This window comes from Heterodontus francisci, chromosome 7 (genome assembly GCF_036365525.1).
Source record: "Heterodontus francisci isolate sHetFra1 chromosome 7, sHetFra1.hap1, whole genome shotgun sequence".
In the NCBI taxonomy this organism is placed as follows: Eukaryota; Metazoa; Chordata; class Chondrichthyes; order Heterodontiformes; family Heterodontidae; genus Heterodontus; species Heterodontus francisci.
The window spans coordinates 125,484,950-125,508,712 of NC_090377.1; the positions used below are offsets into that span (position 1 = coordinate 125,484,950).

Genomic DNA, 23,763 nt, shown 5'->3' on the forward strand with positions numbered 1-23,763 from the left:
GATGACACAGATGGTGACAACTGTTTGGTTCATCCTTCAGTTGAAACCTACAGTCACCTCACCCCTGTGTCTACAGTTTTTGCCAAAGCTGCCCTGAGACTAAGGGAAAATAGGTGCTGATGTTACATGCAGAAAGCAAAAACATATTGGTGCGTAAATGAGCCTGGGCCTGTTTTCGGGACGAAGACTCCACACTTCACAATCACTGTGTGCCCCAACTGAGAGGTTCAAGGCCGGCCTGAAATTTGTTCTTGTTACTTGTCGTGCCTCCGCGGGCAACCTGCACATTGAAGATGCTAAATATCAGGTCACTGGCCTTGTTAGCATCAGACTGAAGGTAAGTCCCTGAAGAGGGGTTTGGAGCAGGCAATGTTGCGAAGGAGGGGGGTTTGATCACAATGAATGTGGAGTCTGGGGAGCGTTTTTGCTTCTCGGGCTGCAACGGCCTCTGAAAAATCCCGAGCAGATTAGTCCGTATGTCCGCTCTGCTCGTCATGTCCAATTGCTGTGAGGGAACCTGAAACAGGCAGTAGGCATCCCATTTATATATGTAAGGAGCCTAAATGCCTCTTTTTAGGCAGCCTCCGGGTATGCCTGAAAAGCAGCTTGACCCAATTTGAGCTCAGACATTTTTCAGATATCCTTGGGCCAGGGGATTTTGATCTCCAAACTTGGGCCTCGTTGTGCCCGTTTTTCACCCATAGAAAAGATTCCATTCTTTCTCAGCAAAGCAATTCCTTTATCCTGATGATCACCAGAAAAACAGCCAAGGATGGAATTGAGCTTACTGCTGGTGTCTTTAGGCATCCTCCCCAACAGTCATTAAACTATGGTGCTTATAGGGTGGTAAATTTCTCTGAGCCTGTTTTCAGGCCCAGACTCCACACTGCACCAAGAGAATGAAATGTAGGTAGGGTTGGATAAAGTAGGGGGGGAGGAGGCTCGTGTGTAGCAGTTGGGTCAAATGGTTATTCTCTGCTGTGAATTTGATATAATTCTATGTAATTTGGTGCCTCTTTTCACTGGAAAAGCTGTTTATATGCAAAGTTTTGAGCCAATTCAATCTTCCAGAAATGTAACAGTAGCTGATATCAGGGCCAGTTGGTCACACAGTGGAAGAATCTTTGAGTAATGCTGTGTTTTCTTTCAGGGAGATGTTGGTCGCCCAGGAAGAAGTGGACCTCCTGGTGGTCAAGGAGCCAAAGGTTCTAAGGTGATTGTGATAGAATTTTTAACCTGTTGGATGGCCATTCTAGATACTGAGCGCTGTATTGTACAGTATTGGCTAAAGGTACAGGAGGCAAGGCACTGGGATAACTGTTTTTAGGTTCTTTACAGAAGAAAGGCTGATGGATTAAAGTGCTTGCTTCTAGAGGAGAGGTATCATAACAGTAAATGCAACTCTTGAACCCATTCAGGAATTATTTGGAAATCTGCAGGGGTTAGCTATGTGTAAACATGGAGTAAGAAAAGGCCATTTGGCCCATTAGATGTCAAATGCAAGGTTGTAGATTTTCCCTAGAATGTAGTGAACCTCCTGAGAAGATCAACACCATCAAGGGAATCCCCAAGAAGAGCAGTCCCTGGAATGAGCTGCTTTGGGAAAGAACATTGACCTTTATATCGTTGGGATCTGGGTTCAGCTACAACCCATACTGATGGAGTACGACGTTCCTCTCTGTAGGTCTTGTGGTGAATTGAGTTGGAGGAGTCTTATGCTAGCTCCTAATGGCTCTGAATCAACAGCATAAAGAGAGCAAATTGGCATTAAACCTGGTAATGGGCTGAAGCCGAGATGCATAACTGGTATGGGAAGTAGAGAATTGACACTCTTGCAATCGGGGGAACTTGATCTGGTTGGGACAGAGGCACTTCATTTGGGGCAGAGGAGAGAGAGCTTCAGCTCTGCATCAAGCATTTCTGTATCTTTGTCAGGTATGAGTATCAGGGATAGAACATAGAACATAGAACATTACAGCGCAGTACAGGCCCTTCAGCCCTCGATGTTGCGCCGACCTGTGAAACCATCTGACCTACACTATTCCATTTTCATCCATATGTCTATCCAATGACCACTTAAATGCCCTTAAAGTTGGCGAGTCTACTACTGTTGCAGGCAGGGCGTTCCACGCCCCTACTACTCTCTGTGTAAAGAAACTACCTCTGACATCTGTCCTATATCTATCACCCCTCAACTTAAAGCTATGTCCCCTCGTGTTTGCCATCACCATCCAAGGACAAAGGCTCTCACTATCCACCCTGTCCAACCCTCTGATTATCTTATATGTCTCTATTAAGTCACCTATTCTCCTCCTTCTCTCTAACGAAAACAACCTCAAGTCCCTCCGCCTTTCCTCGTAAGACCTTCCCTCCATACCAGGCAACATCCTAGTAAATCTCCTCTGCACCTTTTCCAAAGCTTCCATATCCTTCCTATAATGCGGTGACCAGAACTGCATGCAATACTCCAGGTGCGGCCGTACCAGAGTTCTGTACAGCTGCAGCATGACCTCGTGGCTCCTAAACTCGATCCCCCTACTAATAAAAGCTAACACACAATATGCCTTAACAGCCCTATTAACCTGGGTGGCAACTTTCAGGGATTTATGTACCTGGACACCAAGATCTCTCTGCTCATCTACACTACCAAGAATCTTCCCATTAGCCCAGTACTCTGCATTCCTGTTACTCCTTCCAAAGTGAATCACCTCACACTTTGATATAGATCAAAGGCAGCTAAATGGAGTTGGGGAACAAATCAGACATGGTCCAGTTGAATGGTGGAATCGGCTCGGGGAACTAAATGGCCTCCTTCTATTGCTGTGTTACCCTGACCGTCCATTATGCTGCGCACCATACATCTGCAGCACCTGCTCACCAGTTTCCATTCAGAGCTGCTGAACCTGAGTACACTGGAGAGTGGGCTCCTCTGCTGGTAGTCAAGGTGGGATTTCAGAGTCAGAGGTCATTCGGCCCATCATGTCCACGGAGTGATCCAGTCAGTCCCACTTCTCTGCTCAATCCCCATAGCCCTGCAAGTCTATTTCCCTCAGGTGGCCATCCAACTTCCTTTTGAAGTCATTGATCATCTCCGCTTCCACCACCCTTGTGGCAATGACTTCCAGGTCATTACCACCCGCTGAATAAAAAGATCTTCCTCATATTCCCCCTGCCTCTCATGCCCAAAACCTTCAATCTGTGTCCCCTGGTCCTTTTATCATTAGTTAATGGGAACAGTTTTTTCTTGCCTAACTTATCTAAGCCAGTCATAATCTTGTACACCTCTACTAAATCTAACCTCAATCTCCTTTGTTCTAAAGAGAACAAACACAGCTTTTCCAACCTAACCTTAGAACTAAAATCCTCATGGTTTAGTCAAGGCCCAAAGCGTCAATGGCTGTTATGTGTAAAGTATCTGGGTGTAACACGATTGGTTGATACTTAGCTAAGTACATTCTGCAACAAAACAAGAGCAATTAGAAAACAATAAAATAACATAAAGACGGGGGGAGGGGGTCATTTTCAGCTTTTCTGTATGGGCAGTGTCTTGATAGAGTGGATTGCTCACCATTATATAATCTGCCAGAGTTTCATCTTGTCAAATTCAATGGAGTGAAAAGTGGGCAGATTCTACAATGTGCGGACAGTCTTTTTTATGCTAGGAAACCGGGCGTTGGAACTTACTCCCAGTTTTTGTTTTAATATTATGTGGTTTTTGTTACCTGGTGGTTGTAGGTTAGAGTGCCAACTGACACTTGAAGGTCCTAGCCACATTTTGCCAATTGTTTCGGCTCATTTCGCAGCCTCTGAGTCAGAAGGCTGTGGGTTCAGGTCTCAATCCAAAGATTTGAGCAAATAATCTGGGCTGATGAGTGCTGCAATCTCGAAAATGTCGTGTTTAGGATGAGACGTTAAACCAACGCCCTGTCTGCCCTCTCACTGGGCGTAAAAGATCCTGTAGCATAACTTGAAGAAGAGGAGGGGCGTTCTTCCCCGTGCCTTGGCCAATATTTATCTCTCAACTGACATCACTAAAACAGATATTTTGGTCATTGACACATGGCTGTGAGATCTTTCAGTGTGCAAATTGACTGCTGCATTTCCTACATTACAATGGTGACTGCACTTCAAAAGTACTTCACTGGCTGTAAAACACTCTGGGACATTCTGAGGACCTGAAAGACCTTGTATAAGTACAAGCCTTTCGTTCTGAAAGGGAACAGCTCACTGGAGTGCTGTGTTGTCTCGAAATCTGCTGCATTCTGAAGAAGTGTGCTCCTCTCCTCTGACAGTGATAGTGGAACTGCATCCTGAGGAGGAAGATGGGGAGCAATTTATTGAGTCAACATGTTATTGTAAATGTTTACATTCTTGGGCTGTCCCTTCTCGTGATTTTATCACCGGTTTTTCTTTTTTCTTAGGGACCACTGGGACCTGCCGGACGTCCGGGACTAATGGGTCAGAAGGGTGCAACGGTAATTTTATTTCATTTCAAAACAAAAATAGCTCAGGGATCAGAGTGCTACACTGCCTTCCAACACTAGTAGTTGAACCTTAGGTCCTGGGTTCAATTTATTTATTACTCCATTCTCCGCTGTTCTCACAAACTCTCTCACTGCTCTTTTATTTTCTTGTTTCTTTCTCTTCTAACTTCATTCAGTAACTGTCAATTAAGCTGTAGTCCATATTTATTTCCTTAGAACGTTTCACTGTCTAGTCTTTTCTATTTTCATCATTTCTTCCTTTTCCTTTCTATTTCATTCCTGTCTTTCTCCCTCTCTTCCTATTTGCTTCGCTCTTTCTGTCTCCCTACTTTCCTGTTGTTGTATTCTGCATTATCTTTAGATATTTTATTCTCATACCTCTCTACTGTTGATCAATTGTTCTCTATTTGCTTTTCTTCCTCCTCTCTCTATCTCTATCTTCCTTTTCTGTCTCTCTTGTGTCCCTCCATCTCCATTCTACTTCCTCTCTTTCTGCACCATCCCGACCTTTCTCCAGCTCCCTCTTTCATCCCTTTTTTACACCTCGCTTTCTCTTTCTCCCATTTGTCTTTCTGTTTACTTTTTCTTCAAAATGTCTCGTCTTTTATTTTCTCTGCCCATTATTGTTTATTTTTAAATGTTACCTCAAGTTTAATTTCAGAATTTATTAAGGAAAAAGCTTCTGAATTAAAGTGAACACTTACTTTTTGCACCTTGCTTCCAACTCATTGTTTCCATGCCATCACATAAGACTTGGAAATGAGCACATCTAATATAATATAACTCAAAGGCAACATCAGTGGTTGGCAATCACAGCATGTTACCGTTCAATCATTACCACCTCCGAGCTGGAATTTTAATGTTGACATGGACCTAACTCTAGGGGTTTTGAATTGGCCACCTGTTATATTTTCTAGCCCAGTCTCCCTTTCCATTAAACCCATGTGACCAATCCTCATGTATTGAGTCAAAGCAGTAGTGGGGGGAGCCCCTATGGAAATTTTACCCCAATGGTTCCAAAATTCCAGTTCAGGCCAGGGCGAAACTCGAGCAGGTCAGCAGTCAGTGGACTAGAAGATAGGGAGGAACCAGGAAATCCATCCCATTCTATTCTTTTCAGCCATTTTGCCTCAGGGCTGGCCTTGAGTGGACCACACCCACTGCATCAATAAGGGTATGTCTGAGATTTCCTGACTCCAGGAACTCTTCACTTTATGGTCTTTAAAAGGCCCTCAGCAGTGCTTATGCCAGCTAACAGCTGGTGTGATTCTCATCGAGGCTCCAGAAAAGCCTTGCCAAGAATAAGGAAATTAGTTGCAGAAGGCTTCTCACCTTGCTGTGTGCCAGAGTTATGCTTGCCATTGCAGCCAATAACCTTTGGGGGTTGCTTTTTCTTTGGTCCGGGTGCTTCATGTTAGCTGGGGGGGTTGTGTGCTGTTCCCCCTTTAACCACTGGTTGGAGGCTGGTGTTGCTGGCGTGTTGCGTCTACCCCAGACTACGCAACCAGGGAGAGCATAAAATTCCCCCTTTGTTTCCAACCAACCATAGAAGGAAATTGCATCGCCAGTGGGGAATACAATATAGTAAATTGAATAAAATAAATAGCAATTGCTGTCATTCATTAGCTTCTTACTGATTGATGTCTTGTTTATTTTACTCCACAGGGTGTCAAAGGAATTTCTGGGCCCAAAGGAGATGTGGTAATTTTTATTCTCTTTGTAAAATGTATGTAGTTTATTTACAGGCATTGTCATAAACTCGTGCACTTTAGAAATGGAGCCAAAAGCGAAGAGCTCTTATAGAACGTTGCCCAATATTGTTTACACAGGGATGCAGCAGAGATGCAAACGCATAAAACGTCACGCATTTGTGTGCATGAGCAGTCGTACATATGTAAATGAGAGATTTTGCGCTCATGCAAACATGCAGACACACCCATACAATATGGGCCCAATTTTAACTCGCTCAAAACCTATTCACTTAGACAGAATTAAAATCGGGACCATAGATATAGGTATGTACGTCGACACACATAAATTCTGCTGGAATTAAAAGAAAAACCGATTAGCCTGTTTGCACAGTGCAGGCAGGCTTCCTGTTAGGCCGAGGCAGCAACGTCTTATCACCTATGCAATGGGAAGTTCTAAGCTTGCTTTATTTTTTCCTCAATCTTTATATTAGGGTCGCAGAGGTGACCTTGGATCCAAAGGTGGTCCTGGACCCAGAGGAAATGTAGGAGAAAAGGTGAGCTTGGGTTTTTTTTAAAGCCTTCTTATCAACACACAAGTGAAATGTGCAGAGGAGCTTAAAGAAAAGGGCTGCCAAAATCTCAAGGTGCTTTTCTGCATGAGGAGAGTTCAGCAGTCACACCCCGTTTACATTGCAGAACCCTTTTGAAGGGGATATGATGCCGTAATCAGCTCAAACCACCTCACCCTTTACACCCAACCGCCCCCCCCTACCACCCCTTCCCCAACCCCACCAATTTGCTCCAGTGACGTTGTGCATGCATATTTGATGGCTGCAATCTGCCATTTGCTTTCAGCACGTTGATCCTGTCCCAGGAGCTTGGAAACTTCCAGTGACAGGATCACTGACTCACTCAGCCTGGCTATCCCAGAATAATTGGCATCTTTGGCACTGGCAGCAATCTTTGTATTTGCCAGCTGGTGGTGTTGCCCCCTCTCATGTGGTAGTTCTCAGACGCAGGCAGTGCTTCCTCATTTACATCGCGTCACTGCCCACCCCCAGAGCCAGTGCTATGATGTAGTGGGGCTGGTGGGCATTGTTTGTGTCAAGCAAGGTTATTTTGGGTTGCCAACCTGGTGTCTCCTGGACATTGCTGCAAGTGACCATGGAGAAAAGTCATAGGGGCTTGTGAACAAATTATGTTTCTTTCCATTTTCTTTGATTTCCCGCCCCCCCCCCTCCCCATATTTCTATAACTACCAGAAATAAGGACAGTTGGACAGTGGGTGGGGGTAGAAATTGAAGGCAGTTGGTCAGGTGATAAAACCTCCAGGAATATGTCCAACCAGAGTTGGCAACCTTAGGTTGTAAGGAAAGACTTAGAGGAGTTGAAGCCATTCTGCTTTGCTATTCTTGGCACATGAATGGATACAAGCATAGAATTTCTGGCAAGAACTGAACAGGGTGGTTTTGCTCTTGCGAGCGTCTAACTCAGAGGTAGCTCTCTGACCCATCCATGACAGAATAGCTGCAATCGCGGCAAGCACTGCTCAAACCTGAAATGATGATGTCTTTACTCACCATGCTCTTTTCCCATTTAAAGGGAGATGTTGGAAATGAAGGTGTGCGAGGATTGCCAGGTGAAGCCGGACAGAAAGGCGAGAAGGTAACAAGCTACTTTGTGATGTCAGAAAATGAGTGCAATGATAGTCTCATAACTGACCCAATCAATATTTTCTAAACGGCAAGGAATTGTGGATGAGCAGACAGATTTAGGGAACAAAGTGCAGAACCGCTAAAAATGGCATATACAAAAAAAAAATTGAAACGGCTACTGGAAAGTTGGCCTTTATCTTGGGTAGCTGGAATACAAGTTATGTTACATCCGTACAGAACTCTGGTTAGATCACATCTGGAGTATGGCATTCAGTTCTGGCCATCACACTTCAGGAAGGATACATTGGCCTAGGAGGGGGTGCAGTGCAGAATCACCAGAATGATACTGGGCTAAAAAGGTTAAATTATGAGGCCAGGTTGCATAGTAGTCTAGGCTTGTATTCCCTTGAGTAAAAAGTTTAAGGCATCTAATTTGAGCTGGACTGTTCAGGGGTGATGTCAGGAAGCATTTCCTCACACAAAAGGTAGTGGAAATCTGGAACTCACTTCCCCCAAAAAGCTGTTGAGGCTGGGGGCCAATTGAACATGTTAAAGCTGAGATTGATAGATTTTTGTTGGATAATGGTATTAAGGAAAATGACACCAAGGTGGGTAAATAGAATTGAGATACAACCCAGCCATGATTTAATCAAATGGTGGCACAGGCTTGTGGGGCTGACTGGCCTCCTCCTGTTATTATGAATGAAAGCTACTCCTGATTCTAATATTAGGGGCTTGACACAGGATTGGAGGAGGAGAGCTAAAAAAAATTTTTAAATGGTGTTGCTATGCCAAGCTGAAGATTGGCAATAGAGATCTTGGCCTAAAGAGGAAGGAAGCCCCCTTCATCTCCGTTTGGCCAACACTGGCAGGTGGTCCCTCCACCAGCAGTGCTGAGATTTGTGTTTGCCAGTGCAGGAAAGCCTTCCTTCCAATTCCAGCTCATTCATCAAAATCTTCACTTTGTTCACAGGGAGATATCGGCCTCCCAGGACCAAGAGGAGCCCCTGGCTTGACTGGAGGACCAGGCTTGAACGTAAGTTGCCGTTTCTGACCTTATAAGTACCAAGCGCTGTATGGCCCAACTTAGGGCTGCCAACTCCTGTTGGACATTTCATGGAGGTTTCATCACATGACCCTGCAACTCCATCTGCCTGCCCACTCAGCTTTACTCCCCCATCTTCAATATTTTTACAGCTGATTAAAAAAAAGTGTTCACAAAAAAAAATTAGGAAAGAAACTCACACATTTTTCAGTGTTCCTACGATTTTTCTCCTGAGTGCCTCACAACATAGTTCAGGAAATCAGTCATCAATTCCTGGAGACTCCAGGGCAATCCTGGAAGTTTGGCAACCCTTACCTATCTTATTATTAATGCACAAAACTAGCAGTGGCCCTGATTCCTAGTGGTCCTTTTTTGGCGTGTTTAACAAATGTGGCCATTACAAGTAGGGTTTGGGAACACTTCTTTTACAAAGTATCTAATCCTTTTACTTGTAGAATGCTGGTCTTCCGAGAGCTGAAGTTCATTGAGGCTATGGTAATTGGGGTTGTTCAGCGATGCACTTCAGCTCTGAAATAGAACCATTGTCAAAGGTTACTGTATCAATATGGTAACATTCTGTGATTCTATATATCAAAGGCTCTCTCTCTCACTCCAATTTACTTTTGCCAATGATTGGATCATCAAGCACTTTATTGGGAGGGAATTTTGTATATCCCTGTAGACTACTTTAAGAGGTGGTTGGAATGGATTCTAGATGTGCATACATGTTCTGGGTCTGTATGTATCAGTAATACAGTCAGAAGTGCACTAAAGAAAGGCGAACAACACCCTCCTCTCAATATAGACATGTGTAATTCATCCATTTGCCAGCTGTGGTTTTTGTACAATAAATCTGAAGTATTCTATTGCTTACCTCCCCCTTAACTCTATCTTGCACAAATAGCCAGAACCAGTTTGCGATAAGCTCATTGCCCAGTTAGAAAGTATGCATAACATGATAGGTGTACACCTGAGATATTGGGCAGGCGATAACTCTCTACATTGCTTAGCATTTTGCTTGGAGACTGTTTCGATGTGCTGATTTATTTCATTTCTGCATCAGTTGCCCAGCTGCTCAAAAAAAAACAGCCAATAATTCACAATTCTGAGGAAACAGGTACAATAATGGAATTAGACAAGGGGAGAAACAGTAAATTTCCACAGAGAAATGTCATCAAAAGTCAAGGTGAGAGGGGGATAGGACTGATGACATGGTTTCAGCTACTACATCAGGAAGGCAAGGTCATTGGTCCCTGCTGACATGCATTCCAGGCCATTGGAGGAAATCAATAAGGAGAGAACAAAAGAGATAGAACCCCTTAGATATACAATTTGTACTGAGACTGGAAACTGGCCAATGTAACACCTAGGTTCAAGCGGAGACAGAAGGACAAAGTGGCTAACTATTAGATCAATAGCCTAGCATCACTGGTGAGCAAACACTTAGAGAATTCAAAATTAAATGTGTAGCATTTAGAAATTTGTGGCCTAATCAAGGACAGCTAAAATGGATTTGCTCACAGAAAGTTATGTTTGACAAATTAAAGGAGTTTTTTTTTGAAGAAATGACAGATTGAATAGGAATGCAGCGGCTGCAGTGTCTATGAATTTACAGAAGGCAAAAATTTAGGCATGTGGTGTAAGAGAAAACAGCAGTACGGATAGAACATTGGTTGACAGACAGGAAACAAAGGATTAGGGGTAATAGGAAAGGGGATAGGCAAAGATTATCTCTGGGAGTTAATGTCAATGGAACATCAATTTATAACTTGTCACGAAGAGACTGTGGAGAGCGGTTTCGAGAAATTTCTGTACACAGTTGTGAGAGGAAGTTGTTGAGGCAGGAACCATTACGTCTTTAACTAGGATAAATATTGAAGCAAAAGGCTGCAGGGAGAAGGCCGGGGGGACGGGGCTTAATTTTGGATTGCTTTAACAAAGAGCCATCATAGACACGATGGGCTGAATGGCCTCCTTCTGTGCTGCAAACATCTATGGTTCTGTCATTCCCAGTGAAGGTTGCTATCACAGTGGAAAACCTGTTGCCAGGCTTCCACACCTTCAGAAATGTTAGTTGGAAGGGTCACCTGAACATTGATTGAGAAATAGAAATTTACACTGATGTGGTGGCACCTTATTGTTCTGAGGGTGAGGCACATAGTGAAGTAATGAAGGTATCTGCACTACACTCGTGTCCTGCCTTAACTGACATTGCTTGCCATTGGCAACAAAGAAAAACCTTCTCAGTCTGCAGGTGTTGTCTCATCTCATTTGGGCTGCTGTCCGTTCTCCCCTTATCCAGCAAATAAGTAACAGATGGGCGTGCTGCAGTTACGTGGGCTGTATGGTTCAGGGGACTCCACAACCTGTTTAAAACTTGTTTTTTATCTTCCCCAGGGATCACGAGGAGATGCGGGTGAGATTGGATCAAGGGGTGATACAGGGCCACCAGGCCCTAAGGTAGGCAAACTGGTACCATTAATTTGCAGCTATGTACTGCAATGAAATAAAGACAGGGAAAGATGAATAGTTGTGCAGGACGCCATGACTGATTGAAAAGTAAGATGGCTAACAAGAGACTGTATATGTGGCCATCAGTTGCAATATTTTATTTGGACAAAGTACAAAGAGAAAGGGTAGGAGTCCTCGATGTTTATATTACATAAGGCAAAGAAGCCCTTCTTTAGGGCATCAGTTTATTTTTTGTAGGTTAAATTTCTCCCTACCAGTCTCTTGGTTTCATGTACCATCTGGGCATATATTGGAGTGGACAGCCATAAGACTGATCCCAATCTTTTTTTTAATTCATTCAAGGGATGTGGGCGACGCTGGCAAGGTCAGCATTTCTTTGCCATCCCTAATTGCCCTTGAGAAGGTTGTGGTGAGCTGCCTTCTTGAATCGCTGCAGTCCATTTGGGGTAGGTACACCCACGGTGCTGTTACGGAGGGAGTTCCAGGATTTTGACCCAGCAACAGTGAAGGAACAGCAATATAGTTCCAAGTCAGGATGATATGAGAGTTGGAGGCGAACTTGCAGGTGATGGTGTTCCCATGCATCTGCTGCCTTTGTTCCTCTAGGTGGAAGAGGTCTTGGGTTTGGAAGGTGCTGTCGAAGGCGCCTTGGTGAGTTGCTGCAGTGCATCTTGTATATGGTACACACTGCTGCCACTGTACATCGGTGGAGGAGGGAGTGAATGTTTAAGGTTGTGGAGGGGTGCCAATCAAGCAGGCTGTTTTGTCTTGGATGGTATCAGGCTTCTTGAGTGTTGTTGGAGCTGCACTCATCCAGGCAAGTGGAGAGTATTCCATCACACTCCTGACTTGTGCCTTGTAGATGGTGGACTGTGGTGAGTTATTCACCACAGAACTCCCAACCTCTGAGCTGCTGTTGTAGTCACTGTAATTATGTGACTGGTCCAGTTTAGTCTCTGGTCACTGGTAAGTCACAGATGTTGATAGTAGGGGATTCAGCGATGGTAATACCATTGAATGTCAGAAGGAGATGGTTAGATTCTCTCAAATTGGAGATGGTCATGGCCTGGAACTTATCCAGCACAAATGTTACTTGCCACTTATCAGCCCAAGTTTGAATGTTGTCCTGATCTTGCTGCATGCAGGCACAGACTGCTTCTGTATCTGAGGGGTTGTGAATGGTACTGAACACTGTGCAATCATCAGCAAACGTCTGACCTTATGGTGGAAAGAAGGTCATTGATGAAGCAGCTGAAGATGGTTGGGCCTAGGACACTACCCTGAGGAACTCCTGCAGTGATGTTCTGGGACTGAGATGATTGACCTCTAGCAACCACAACCATCTTCCTTTGCGCTAGGTATGATTCCAATAGTCAAGGAGATGTGCTAAAGGGAAAGATTAAAGTAAATCTCATGCCAGCAAGACAAGAAGACACAAATTGATGGTAACAAATTGCAGAAATATTCCCTTTCTCAAAGGGCAATGAATCTTGGACTGATCTACCAGGTAGTGGAGTCAGAGGTTAGGGGAGTTCAAAATACTATTGGATGTGAGGTTGGGTGAGGATACTAGGGGAGCAAGCATGATAGGCCAATTGGCCTTTTCCCCATCATGATGTTAACATCTTCCTAGAAATTAGTTCACACCAAGAGGCCAACATACACTGGAGGCAAGAAATAGTCACTGGATTGGAACAGGTAGTACCAAGGCCCACTTAATAGTGACCACAGGCATCATTTACATGAGGCTGGCGACCTGTTGAAGTCCACTGGGTCTCCCCAGGCAGCTTGCTGATGAAGAGGATTTCAGTTTTGAGCAACGGCCCTCAGGTGGATCCTGGGAAAGGGGAGGATGTGATCCGGAAGGACGGATGAGTTGGGGAGGTGAGCCGGGTGGGGCCGATGCTTCCCCTTCTCCTGAAGCAATCAGGAGGGGTGGGGAGGGAAAGCATCTGAAGGGAGGGTGTGATATCAGGAGGGGGGAGTGATTGGGAAAGATGCGGTCAATCAAGAGACAGGGAAAGCGATCAGGGGAGTGAGGGAGCAATGGGAGTGGGCCGAGTATGATCGGCATTTGGTGTTCAGTATCGCAGTGAAGCTGAAAAATACACGCCTGATTCTGCCAGCTCTACATTCAGATAAGTGAACATTTTAAAACATATCGTTTTGGTGATGGCCTCCAGCAGTCCCTCTTAAAGTTAAACCTCACGCACTCCATGTTTCCTGAAGTGACTACACTTCTAAAGTATTTCAAATTTCTGAGGCATTGGGATCGGTTCTGGGGCAGGTGGGACCTGTACAAGAAGGACAGGCTACACCTTAACAGGACCAGAACTAATATCCTCGCAGGGAGATTTGCTAGTGCTTTTGGGGAGGGTCTAAACGAGCTTGTCAGGGAGATGGGAACCTGAGGGGTAGCTCAAATTGGAAGGAAGTAAATCTGGTAACAGGAGGTAGAAAAGTAGCAAGTGACATTAGAAGGCAGGCGAAACAAAGGCGATCATCAACTAGGCTTAGAATGCCAAATAATGTCAAGAAGACAAGCACCGGAATTTTATCTTAGGTGGATGGGAGCCAGCCACCAACTAAAAAGTTGGTGGTGAACCCGCTTTCGCTTCACCTGGGGATCTGACCCATATTTTGCGGATCGCCGGGCTTCAATTGGTGTAAGGCAGGACTTGCATCCGCTTGAGGCAGGAAGTCCCGCCTAATAGAGCTGCCGACCAATCAGCGGGCCGGCAGCTCTTAGTCCCAGCAGTGCCACCGGGAGCGATGGCCACTGCTGGGACTACAGCCCAGCGTGAAGAGACGATGTCGGGGAGCCTGGAGCAAAGGTAAGTTTTGGTTGCCTCGCTGTGGGGTATTTGGTCGGGCCCTGGCGAAGTAAGGGTGGTCGGTTGGGGGGAGGGGGAAGCGTTGGGGGTGGTTGGGGTAGCGGGGGCAGCCCTCCATCGGGCACAGGGTGCCCAATCATGAGGGCTCCCCCCTCCTCCCGGGGACATTCGTGAGCCGCCTGCTTTTGTCAGGCGGCTTCTCTCAGGTCTAGAACGCTCGCTTGCCACATGTAAAATCCGCGTGGAGGTGGGTGAAGGCCCTTAAGTGGCCACTCAAGGGCTTTGATTGGCCTGGGGTGGGAGGGCCATTTTCTGCTGCCGCTACCCTGCATAAAGTGGTGGTGGAGGTGGGAGCAGGTCAGGAAGGGCTCCCGGAGCCTCTCTCTCCATTTTACGCCACCCCCCCGCCACCATCTCACTCTTTGGAGTGGCATAAAATTCAGCCCAAAGTTAAGGGCACTCTACCTGAATGCACACAGCATTCGCAACAAGGTAGATGATTTAAAGGCACAAATAAAGGTAAATGGATATAATGCAATTGCCATTACGGAAACTTGGCTTCAGGGTGACCAAGACTGGGAACTGAATATTCAAGGATATTTGACATTTAGGAAGGACAGGCAAAAAGGAAAAGGAGGTAGTGTTGCGCTGATAATATGGGATGGGATCAGTACATTAGTAAGGGAGGCTCTCAGATCGGAAAAACAAAATGTGGAATCTGTTTGGGTGGAGCTAAGAAACAGCAAGGGGCAGCAAACATTGTTCGGAGTTGTTTATAGGCCACCAAACAGTAGTGGTAGTGTGGGGCATGGTATTAATCAGGAGATCAGAGAAGCATGTAGCATGGTTAATACAGTAATCATGAGTGACTTCAATCTGCATATAGACTGGGTAAACCTAATGAGCACTCATGCTGTGGTGGATGAGTTTCGGGAGTGTGGTAGGGATGGTTTTCTAGAGGAACCTACTAGAGAACAGGCTATTTTAGATCTAGTATTATGTAATGAGAAAGGGTTAATTAATAATCTTGTTGGAAAAGAACCTTTAGGGATGAGTGACTTTTACATTATGTTTGAAAGAGAGATAGTTCAATCTGAAGCCGGGGTGTTAAATTTGAACAAAGGAAATTATGAAGGTATGAGGGGCAAATTGGCTGAAGTGGATTGTCAAAATTCATTAAAAGGTATGACAGTGCATAGACAATGGATAGTCTTTAAAGAATTATTATATAGGTTACGGCAACTATACATTTCTTCAAGTCACAAAAAACCCCAAAAATAAAGGCAGTCAACTCTGGTTAACAAAGGAAGTGAAGGATTGTATAAGATTAAAAGAAAAGGCCTATAAAGTTACCAGAAATATTAGTAAGCCTGAGGATTGGGAGGATTTTAGAATGCAACAAAGGAGGACCAAGAAACTGATGAAGAAAGGGAGAATAGAATATGAATGTAAACTAGCAAAAAATATAAAAACGGACTGTAAAAGCTTCTATAGGTATGTTTAAAGGAAATGTTTGGCTAAGACAAATGTGGGTCCATCACAGGCAGACTCAGGAGAATTTATAATGGGGAATAGAGAAATGGCAGAGAAACTAAATGATTACTTTGTCTTCAATGAGGAAAATACAAGAATACTCCCAGAATTAGAGATCCAAGGGATTAGGAAGAATGAGGAATTGAAGGAAATTAGTATTAACAAGAAAGTTGTTTTGGAGAATGGGGCTGAAGGTTGATAAGTCCCCAGGACCTATAATTCTACATCCCAGAGTGTTGAAAGAGACAAGAGATAGTGGATGCATTGGTGATCATTTTCCAAAATTCTGTAGATTCTGAAATGCTTTCTGCAGATTGGAAGGTAGCAAATATCACCCCACTATTTAAGAAGGGAGGGAGAGAGAAAACAGAGAATTATAGACCTGTTCACCTTACGTCAGTAGTAGGGAAAATGCTAGAATCTATTCAAAAGGATGTGATAAATGGACACTTGGATAATCATGATCTGATTGGGCGCAGCCAACATGGATTTATGAATGGTATCATGCAGACCCCCAGGGATATGGGGATAGTGTGGGGAAAAAGGCATTGAAGTGGATGATCAGCCATGATCATATTAAATGGCAAAGCAGGCTCGATGGGCTGAATGGCCTACTCCTGCTCCTATGTTCCTATTTCATTGGCCTGAGATCAAAAGGTGCTATATAAATGGAAGTCTTTCCATCTTTCAAGTGTATAGCTTTGAACTGTTGATGTAACTTCCTTCATGAATTTATTTTAAGGGTGATAAAGGAAGGCAAGGATTCAGCTTCCCTGGACCCAGAGGTGACCAGGTACACAATTTTATTTGTTCAGCTGTTTTTTTCATCTCCTTCCTATCTCATTTGTGGTGTTCTGCACATTTTTGCAAAAGATATTTTCAGAATGTTTGGAAGCTGCTTATTTAGCCCAAGGCTGGAGCAATCAAACCATTTGGAACAAATAATTTCAAACAGAAAGCTCCTTGACTCGATATACAAACTCTTCAAACAAAATATGGCCAACTACAGACTAAGTGGTGTAATCCAAGGGCATTTTAACAGCTCATGCAATGTACATTTAAAGATTAGAAATTCTGCTGCCTAATTATGGTGTATGAACACAAGTTGCATTCGTCCTAAGTGTGAAAACTTTTAATCCTTTCATAGCAGATGGATTAATGCCTCTGCTGTGACAAAGCCAACAGTAGCACAATGGGACTTCCTCGTGACAATCCCTCCTTTATCATAGTATGATGCAGCACAGGAGGCCATTCAGCCCATCATGCCTGTGTTGGCTTTTTAAAAGAGCCGTTGGATTACTCCCACTCCCTTGCCCTTGCATTTTTCGGAGACAGGAAATCCTGATTGAGATCAGCTAATTCAGCAGGGCCTGGGGCTTGAACACTGGTCTGTCTTGACCTGCATGTTTAAACTTGGCCCGAAACCGGGCAGCACAGTAACCGGTCTCAAAATGGATCCTGTTCTACAGGGCGGCAAGTGACCTTGGGCTCATCAGTAGAATGCTCTGTGATGAGCATGTTGACTGATCTGGATGAGATTGTTAGCTTAACAAAGGCACTTATCACTTCCATTGAAATAGGACCTTCATACAAGTATGTTGATCACTGGATACAAATATCGCACAGCAAAATTTCAGCCCATCGAATATCATGAAGATTTGATTTGGACCCACACCATTCCCCTAACTGTTTCCATAGTTTTAGATTTCTGAGCACAGTATCTTTTTCTTAAAATAGTCACAAATCCATTACTCAACTTGCTCCTAACCAATCAAATCCATTTCTTCCTTATTCCTAAATAACCACATTCATCATTTTCTCCTTGAGCCTCGTGACTACTTAACAATCAGGCAAATCTATTTCTCTTCTGAAATTGGCTGAATCTATTGCCTTTCACTTCCAATTTGTTTCTTCACTATGTTATCTCTGGCAGGGCCAAGGCTGAACAAACAGGCATTACTATGTGTCTCTTTGCTTTTCAGGGTGATGAGGGAACAGCCGGACCAAATGGATATATGGTGAGTGCTGGTTCGATACAGTGCGCAAGGTAATGTGCAAGTGTAGAGGCCATGTGGTTCAGTGTGAAACATGGCAAGCAAAAGGTTCAGGAAACTACAATGGTCATGACAAACATTCTGGTTGATCTTGCTTTGGAACAGGTATTGTAATCCAGTAAAACCTAAAAGACAGGTGTAAGTTCATTGGAACCATGAAAAAGCATGATGGGACAATTGCTTCCGCTGCACTCAGATTGAAATTGCAAGATTTTAGCACCCATTCAAACACTTTAGCCCAGGACTCCTGTGCATATTTCGGTCCGGAAGTGCGCTGTGCACCATGTTGCTTAAGGCCAAACAGGAAGCATCCTTTACCCACACCTAAAGCAGATGTTAGGCCCTGAACGCCAGTTTGAGACCCCTTCCTGCAAGATTGGCTACCCAAGCCTGCAAAAAAAATAAGGCAAGTAATTGCCCGGAATGTTGAGACGTGAGGATCAGGTGCGGTCCTCACAATCCCACATTACAGGACCCAATCTCCTCTCGCAACCTCCCCTTGCACCACCACAAATATTCACGTTTTGAAGGAAGAAGATGAGGAAATCGCAGATGTTTAAGCCATAATCTTTCAAAGCTCAAAGCCAAGTACTGCAGGTGCTGGAAATCTGAAATAAAAACAGAAAATGCTGGAAATACTCAGCAGGTCTGGCAGCATCTGTGAAGAGAGAAACAGAGTTAACGTTTCAGGTCGATGAAAGGTCAAAGGAATACAAGTCTATGCAATGGAAGTATAGTCGCTCTTGTAACGTAGGAAATGCAGCAGCCAATTTGCACACAGCAAGATCCCACAAACAGCAATGTGATGATGAGCAGGTTGTTGGAATTTTTTTGCTTGGATAAGATCCCAAAGGGTGTCCGGGGTCTTTCGTGTTGAAAGATGGGATGAAGAGTAGCTGTTTAATAAAGAGCAAAGTTGAATCAGTTCAACATTAAGACTGGCCTTTTCTCTACAGGGTATCAAAGGAGAAATGGGACGCAAAGGAGACCAGGGTCCCAAGGGTCCCCTTGGTGAACCAGTAAGTATTCTCCATATCTCTATTATTTAATTTTGTTTCTCAGAATACAGTTAACTGATGACTAGTGTTTTAACACACTTCCTCCCGGACACTGGATCAGTTGCAACATTTAGCGACCTTATCATCGCTAGCCAGTAGCCAGTTCTTGGCCAAGTCATCAGTTTGATACCTTTTCATGTTGAAGCAATTATACTATAAATCACATGTATATTGATACATCTTTGATGTAAAAAAAAAAATCACAGTGTTGCTCATTTCCTTACCTTCAGGGTGATCCTGGACCAGTGGGCGAGCCAGGACTGAGAGGGCCCTCAGGAGACCCAGGTCTGGATGTAAGTACCACTTAGCTGAGTAATGTTGCAGTTCAGCATTCACACAGACCATGGGCTGAATTTTACCAGCACTTTGGGGACAAGCTGGAAGGCGGGAAGGCTGGCAAAATGGCATGGCAAAGCATCGGTGGGGGGAGCCTGCCATCTTCCTGCCGCCAGGCTATTTTGCCAGCATGGGGAAGCTGGCAGATAGGTCAATTAAGAGCCAACTCCAGCCTCCACAAGCATTTTGCCCGTGTCGGGTGGGCCCACCGCCCCGTGGAAGACCCCCAGTGAAACCTGGCAGCCTGCCAGCAGACTCCAGGGTGAAGCCCCTCCTTCAGCAGTACTCCATGCCCACGGAGGGGGCCCCTGGTGGCAGTGGCCATCCCTGTGGCAACAGTGCCCCTTGCACTCAGTGACCCCGAGCCCCCCCACCCCACCCCACCCACCTCCCTGATTGCCGGGGCCTGCCTGCTAGGCCCCACCTACCCCAACCCCACCGACCCTTCTTCAAAGGTGCCCGACCATTGAGCTGCCCGCATACTGCAACTGCATCCTCAGCGCTGACCACCGCTAACAGTGGCGCTGCTGATCTGCCAGCCCTCTGATTGGACGGCATCCCTGGCGGCAGCCAATTAAGTAGCTGCCGCCGGCAAAATGTGGTCCCGGGTCCCGCCGCTCATGGAGGCGGGGTCACCATTGCTTTCGGCTCCGGCGGCGGGACTTCTGCCGCCTCAGAAAAATTCCGCCCCATACTCTAGTCTCCACTTTCTGGGGTGTCAGGAGTGTGGCTCCAACCCTATACCTTCTGACTGAGTGGTGGGAATCCTACCACTAAACCAGAGGCTCACACTACTCCAAAAGAACTAAGGCAAAATTTGATCCCCCTAACACTGCACCAGCTGAGGTCTGCTGTCCAGCACAGACCAGACATCAAACCTGGGACATTTCTGACCTGTAAGGCTTGAGCACTGCCTGAGTAGGCTTCCTAATCCATCAGGAGAGTTTGGTTTTCAGTTGTTGAGTTGAAGATACAGGATCTTCTCTCAAGGTCCTTTTAGTGACTCAGATGGTTGGCCCACACCCTAGAAAAAATTGTCACCACTGTATGCTGAATATTTGCAGGAAATGGTCACTGAAAACTGGGGAAATCGTAACTATAAGTGACAAGAAATATGGGCCGGAATAATACAGTGGGCAGACGGGGACGCCGACGTAAATGTCAGTGATGAACCCGCTCCGGCCCAGCCTGGGGATCCGTCCCGTATTTTACAGATCCCCAGGCTTTAATTGGCCCGAGGCAGGACTTCCACCCACTTGAAGGAGGAGGTCCCGCCTCAGTGAGCTGCCAGCCAATCAGCTCTTAGTCTCAGCAGCGCCACCGGGAGTGGTGGCCACTGCTGGGACTGCAGCCCAGCCGACACCATGGACCCGAGAGAGTGGGTAAGTTTGGGTTGCCTCACCAGGGGGATCGGTCGTGCCCTGGTGAGGCTATGGTGGGTCGTTTGGGAGGAGGGGGTCCCGGGGGTGGGGTGGGAGGCGGGGGCAGCCCTCAATCGGGAACCCTGTCTCCGACTGCCATGCCCACCCCCCGAGGCGCAGAAAGGCCGGCAGCTATCGCTGGGCGGCCTTTCACGTCCCCAGCACACCTGATTGCCATGGGTAAAATACCCGTGGAGGCATTCGAGGGCCCTTAAGTGGCTGTTAAGTGGCCACTTAAGGGTCTTGATTGGTCTCGGGGCGGGCGGGCTGTTTCCCACACCACCCCCCCCGCCTGACCTCCGTAAACTTGTCCGGAGGCGGAATCGGGGCGGGTAGGCCTCCCAGTGCCTGCCGCTCAATTTTACAATGCCCCCATGCCACCAACCGACCCGCTGGGGCGGCGTAAAATTCCGGCCATGGTCTTGTTTCCACCCCCATCTGTCAAAACTAAGATCTTAGTTTGCGGATGTCTGATGGTCAATTCCATGGTCCTCACTCCTAGCAGGGTAATTGCATTCGCATAGAATGCAGGAGCAAAAATCTGGGCTGCAATCCTAACCACCTGTGGATACTGGGGACTAAGAATTCTATAAAGGTGCAGGGTAAGAGGACAAAGACTGTGACAAATTTGAGCGTGAATATTCACAGGATCACAGAATTGTTACAATGCAGAAGGAGGCCATTTGGCCCATCGTGTCTACACTGGCTCTCCTAATGAGCAATTCTCCTAGTGCCATTCCCCCGCATTCTCCCCATAACCCTGCACATTCTTCCTTTTCATGTAACAGTCTAATTTCAGTTTGAATGCTTCAGTTGAACCTGCCTCCACCACACTCTCAGGCAGCGCATTCCAGACCTTAACCACTGGCTGCATGAAAAAAATTTTCCTCATGTCACTTTTGCTTCTTTTACCAAATACTTTAAATCTGTGCCCTCTCGTTCTCGATCCTTTCACGAGTGGGAACAGTTTCCCTCTATCTAGTCTGTCCAGACCCCTCATGATTTTGAATACCTCTATCAAATCACCTCTCAGCCTTCTCTTCTCCAAGGAAAACAGTCCCAACTTCTCCAATCTATCCTCATAACTGAACTTCCTCATCCCTGGAATCATTCTCGTGAATCTTTTCTGCACCCTCTCTAATGCCTTCACATTCTTCCTAAAGTGTGGCACCCAGAACTGGACGCAATACTCCAGCTGAAGCCGAACTAGTGTCTTATGCAAGTTCAACATAACCTCCTTGCTCTTGTACTCTATGCCCCTATATATAAAACCCAGCATACTGTATGCTTTATTAACCGCGCTCTCAACCTGTCCTGTCACCTTCAATGACTTATGCCCATATACACCCAGATCCCTCTGCTCCTGCACACTGTTTAGAATTGTACCCTTTATTTTATATTGTCTCTCCATGTTCTTCCTACCAAAATGCATCACTTCACATTTCTCTGCATTGAATTTTATCTGCCATCTGTCCACCCATTCCACCAACTTGTCGATGTCCTTTTGAATCTACACTATCCTCCTGTTCACAGTGCTTTCCAAGTTTAGTATCTTTTATTCATACATCAGATGTGGGCGTCGCTGGCTAGGCCAGCATTTATTGCCCATCCCTAATTGCCTTTGAGAAGGTGGTGCAAACTTTGAAACTGTGCCCTGTACACCAAGGTCCAGATCATTAATATATATGAGGCAAAGCAAGGGTCCCAACACTGAGCCCTGGGGAACTCCACTACAAACCTTCCTCCAGCCCGAAAAAACATCCATTATCCATTAATTATTAGACTCCGAATACACAGAGGCCATTCGTGTGAGTTGGCCAAAGCCTCAGTATACTACTTCCAGGGATTCCCAGATTCCAGAGGGAAACCATTCCTCCGGATCTCACATAGCCCTCCTGGTAGTTCTCATCAGATTTTTCAGGCCTGGATCCCTAAGGATTGTGATCATAAAGGACTGAAGCAACAGATGAAAATTCTCAACATCTAACCATCGGCAGGGTCACCAAAGCTCAGTGGAGCCCTTATTCAGTGAACCAGTCATTGGCCAGAAGGTTGCATTTCAGGCCTCCTCTCCAAATTCAGCATGTAGGAGATGGTGGGTTACAGCCCTCCCCTGAGCAGGGGCGAAAATAGATGGACACACTCAAATGCCAAATTTGCCAAGGATCTAACTGAGTCTGTTACCAAACCTCATTGGACAAGATTGGTTTACCAGAAGGGCCATACAGCTACAATCTGATGGGGCTCTCTGGGGGTGCATTTTGCGAGGCTAATTAAACCGGTCAGATTGTAGCATTAGGAGAGTCCATATTAATGGAAGAATGAGGAGCATTGTTTTGAACTAATTGTGTTTCTTCTTGTTTGGTTTCAGGGTACTCACGGGCCTCCAGGAGATGCTGGCCTAACAGTAAGTGCCATCTGTCGAGCATGTTTCATGGCCTAGGGCATGCGGGGACGAGGGAGCTGTCCCTCCGCTAGGGTCATCAACTCTAATTGTATGTATTCCAGGAAGATTCAGCCCATGATCTTCTGACTGCAATGACACCACCCTCATCCTCCCACCATTGATCAGCCAACATGTCCATCCTTGCAGTGTCCCACAACCCTACCCTGGATGAACAATGAGGCTTGAGGTGCACCCGATATTGGGGTTCAGCCACATTACCATCGAGTGGGGGAGCTGCGGATGGTAACAGGCAGCTCGCCAGCGAAGCCGGCTGGAAAAACGGGCCTCTGTGACTCTGGAAGCAAGCTCGGGTGTGATTAGCTAGGCCGGGAAGAGGGGGGTAACTGTGTGGGGGGGGGACTTATAAGCCTGAACACTAACTGGTAAGCTCAGCAGTTTCAGTGTATTAATACAGAGCCATGTCCAACTTGCTACTCATCTGGGTTATCTTAGGTCAGGATTTACGGTTGCCAGCCCTCCAGGATTGGAAGTCTGCAGGAATTTAAAAAAAAAATCATCTCCAGGACACCCCTGTGAGCAACCCAAGAGATAAAATCATAGGGCTCAATGAGCAAAATTTTTTTTTAAATTTGTTTTGAACACTTTCATTTATTAGATGTTAAAGTATTGGAAAAGAGGGAAATTGCTGTTTCACTACCAGTCAAGATTAATCTGATTGGGCCGCAAAGAGTCTGTTCCCTTTCCAATTGGCCGTGGGAAGACGGTCTGCCTGG

The 23,763-nt window shown here is 45.7% G+C and overlaps 1 protein-coding gene across 2 annotated transcripts in view; it reads left to right on the top strand.

Moving 5' to 3' along the window:
- Positions 1-23,763, top strand: part of col6a2 (collagen, type VI, alpha 2) — an 88,050-nt gene that overhangs the window by 43,114 nt on the left and 21,173 nt on the right. For both annotated transcript variants that reach the window (XM_068036127.1, XM_068036126.1), the window contains exons 13-24: positions 1,151-1,213; positions 4,422-4,475; positions 6,150-6,185; positions 6,667-6,729; positions 7,778-7,840; positions 8,804-8,866; positions 11,273-11,335; positions 16,457-16,507; positions 17,697-17,732; positions 18,725-18,787; positions 19,057-19,119; positions 22,955-22,990. In XM_068036127.1, the coding sequence (XP_067892228.1) occupies positions 1,151-1,213; positions 4,422-4,475; positions 6,150-6,185; positions 6,667-6,729; positions 7,778-7,840; positions 8,804-8,866; positions 11,273-11,335; positions 16,457-16,507; positions 17,697-17,732; positions 18,725-18,787; positions 19,057-19,119; positions 22,955-22,990 (654 nt within the window). The remainder of the gene's footprint in view (positions 1-1,150; positions 1,214-4,421; positions 4,476-6,149; positions 6,186-6,666; positions 6,730-7,777; positions 7,841-8,803; positions 8,867-11,272; positions 11,336-16,456; positions 16,508-17,696; positions 17,733-18,724; positions 18,788-19,056; positions 19,120-22,954; positions 22,991-23,763) is intronic.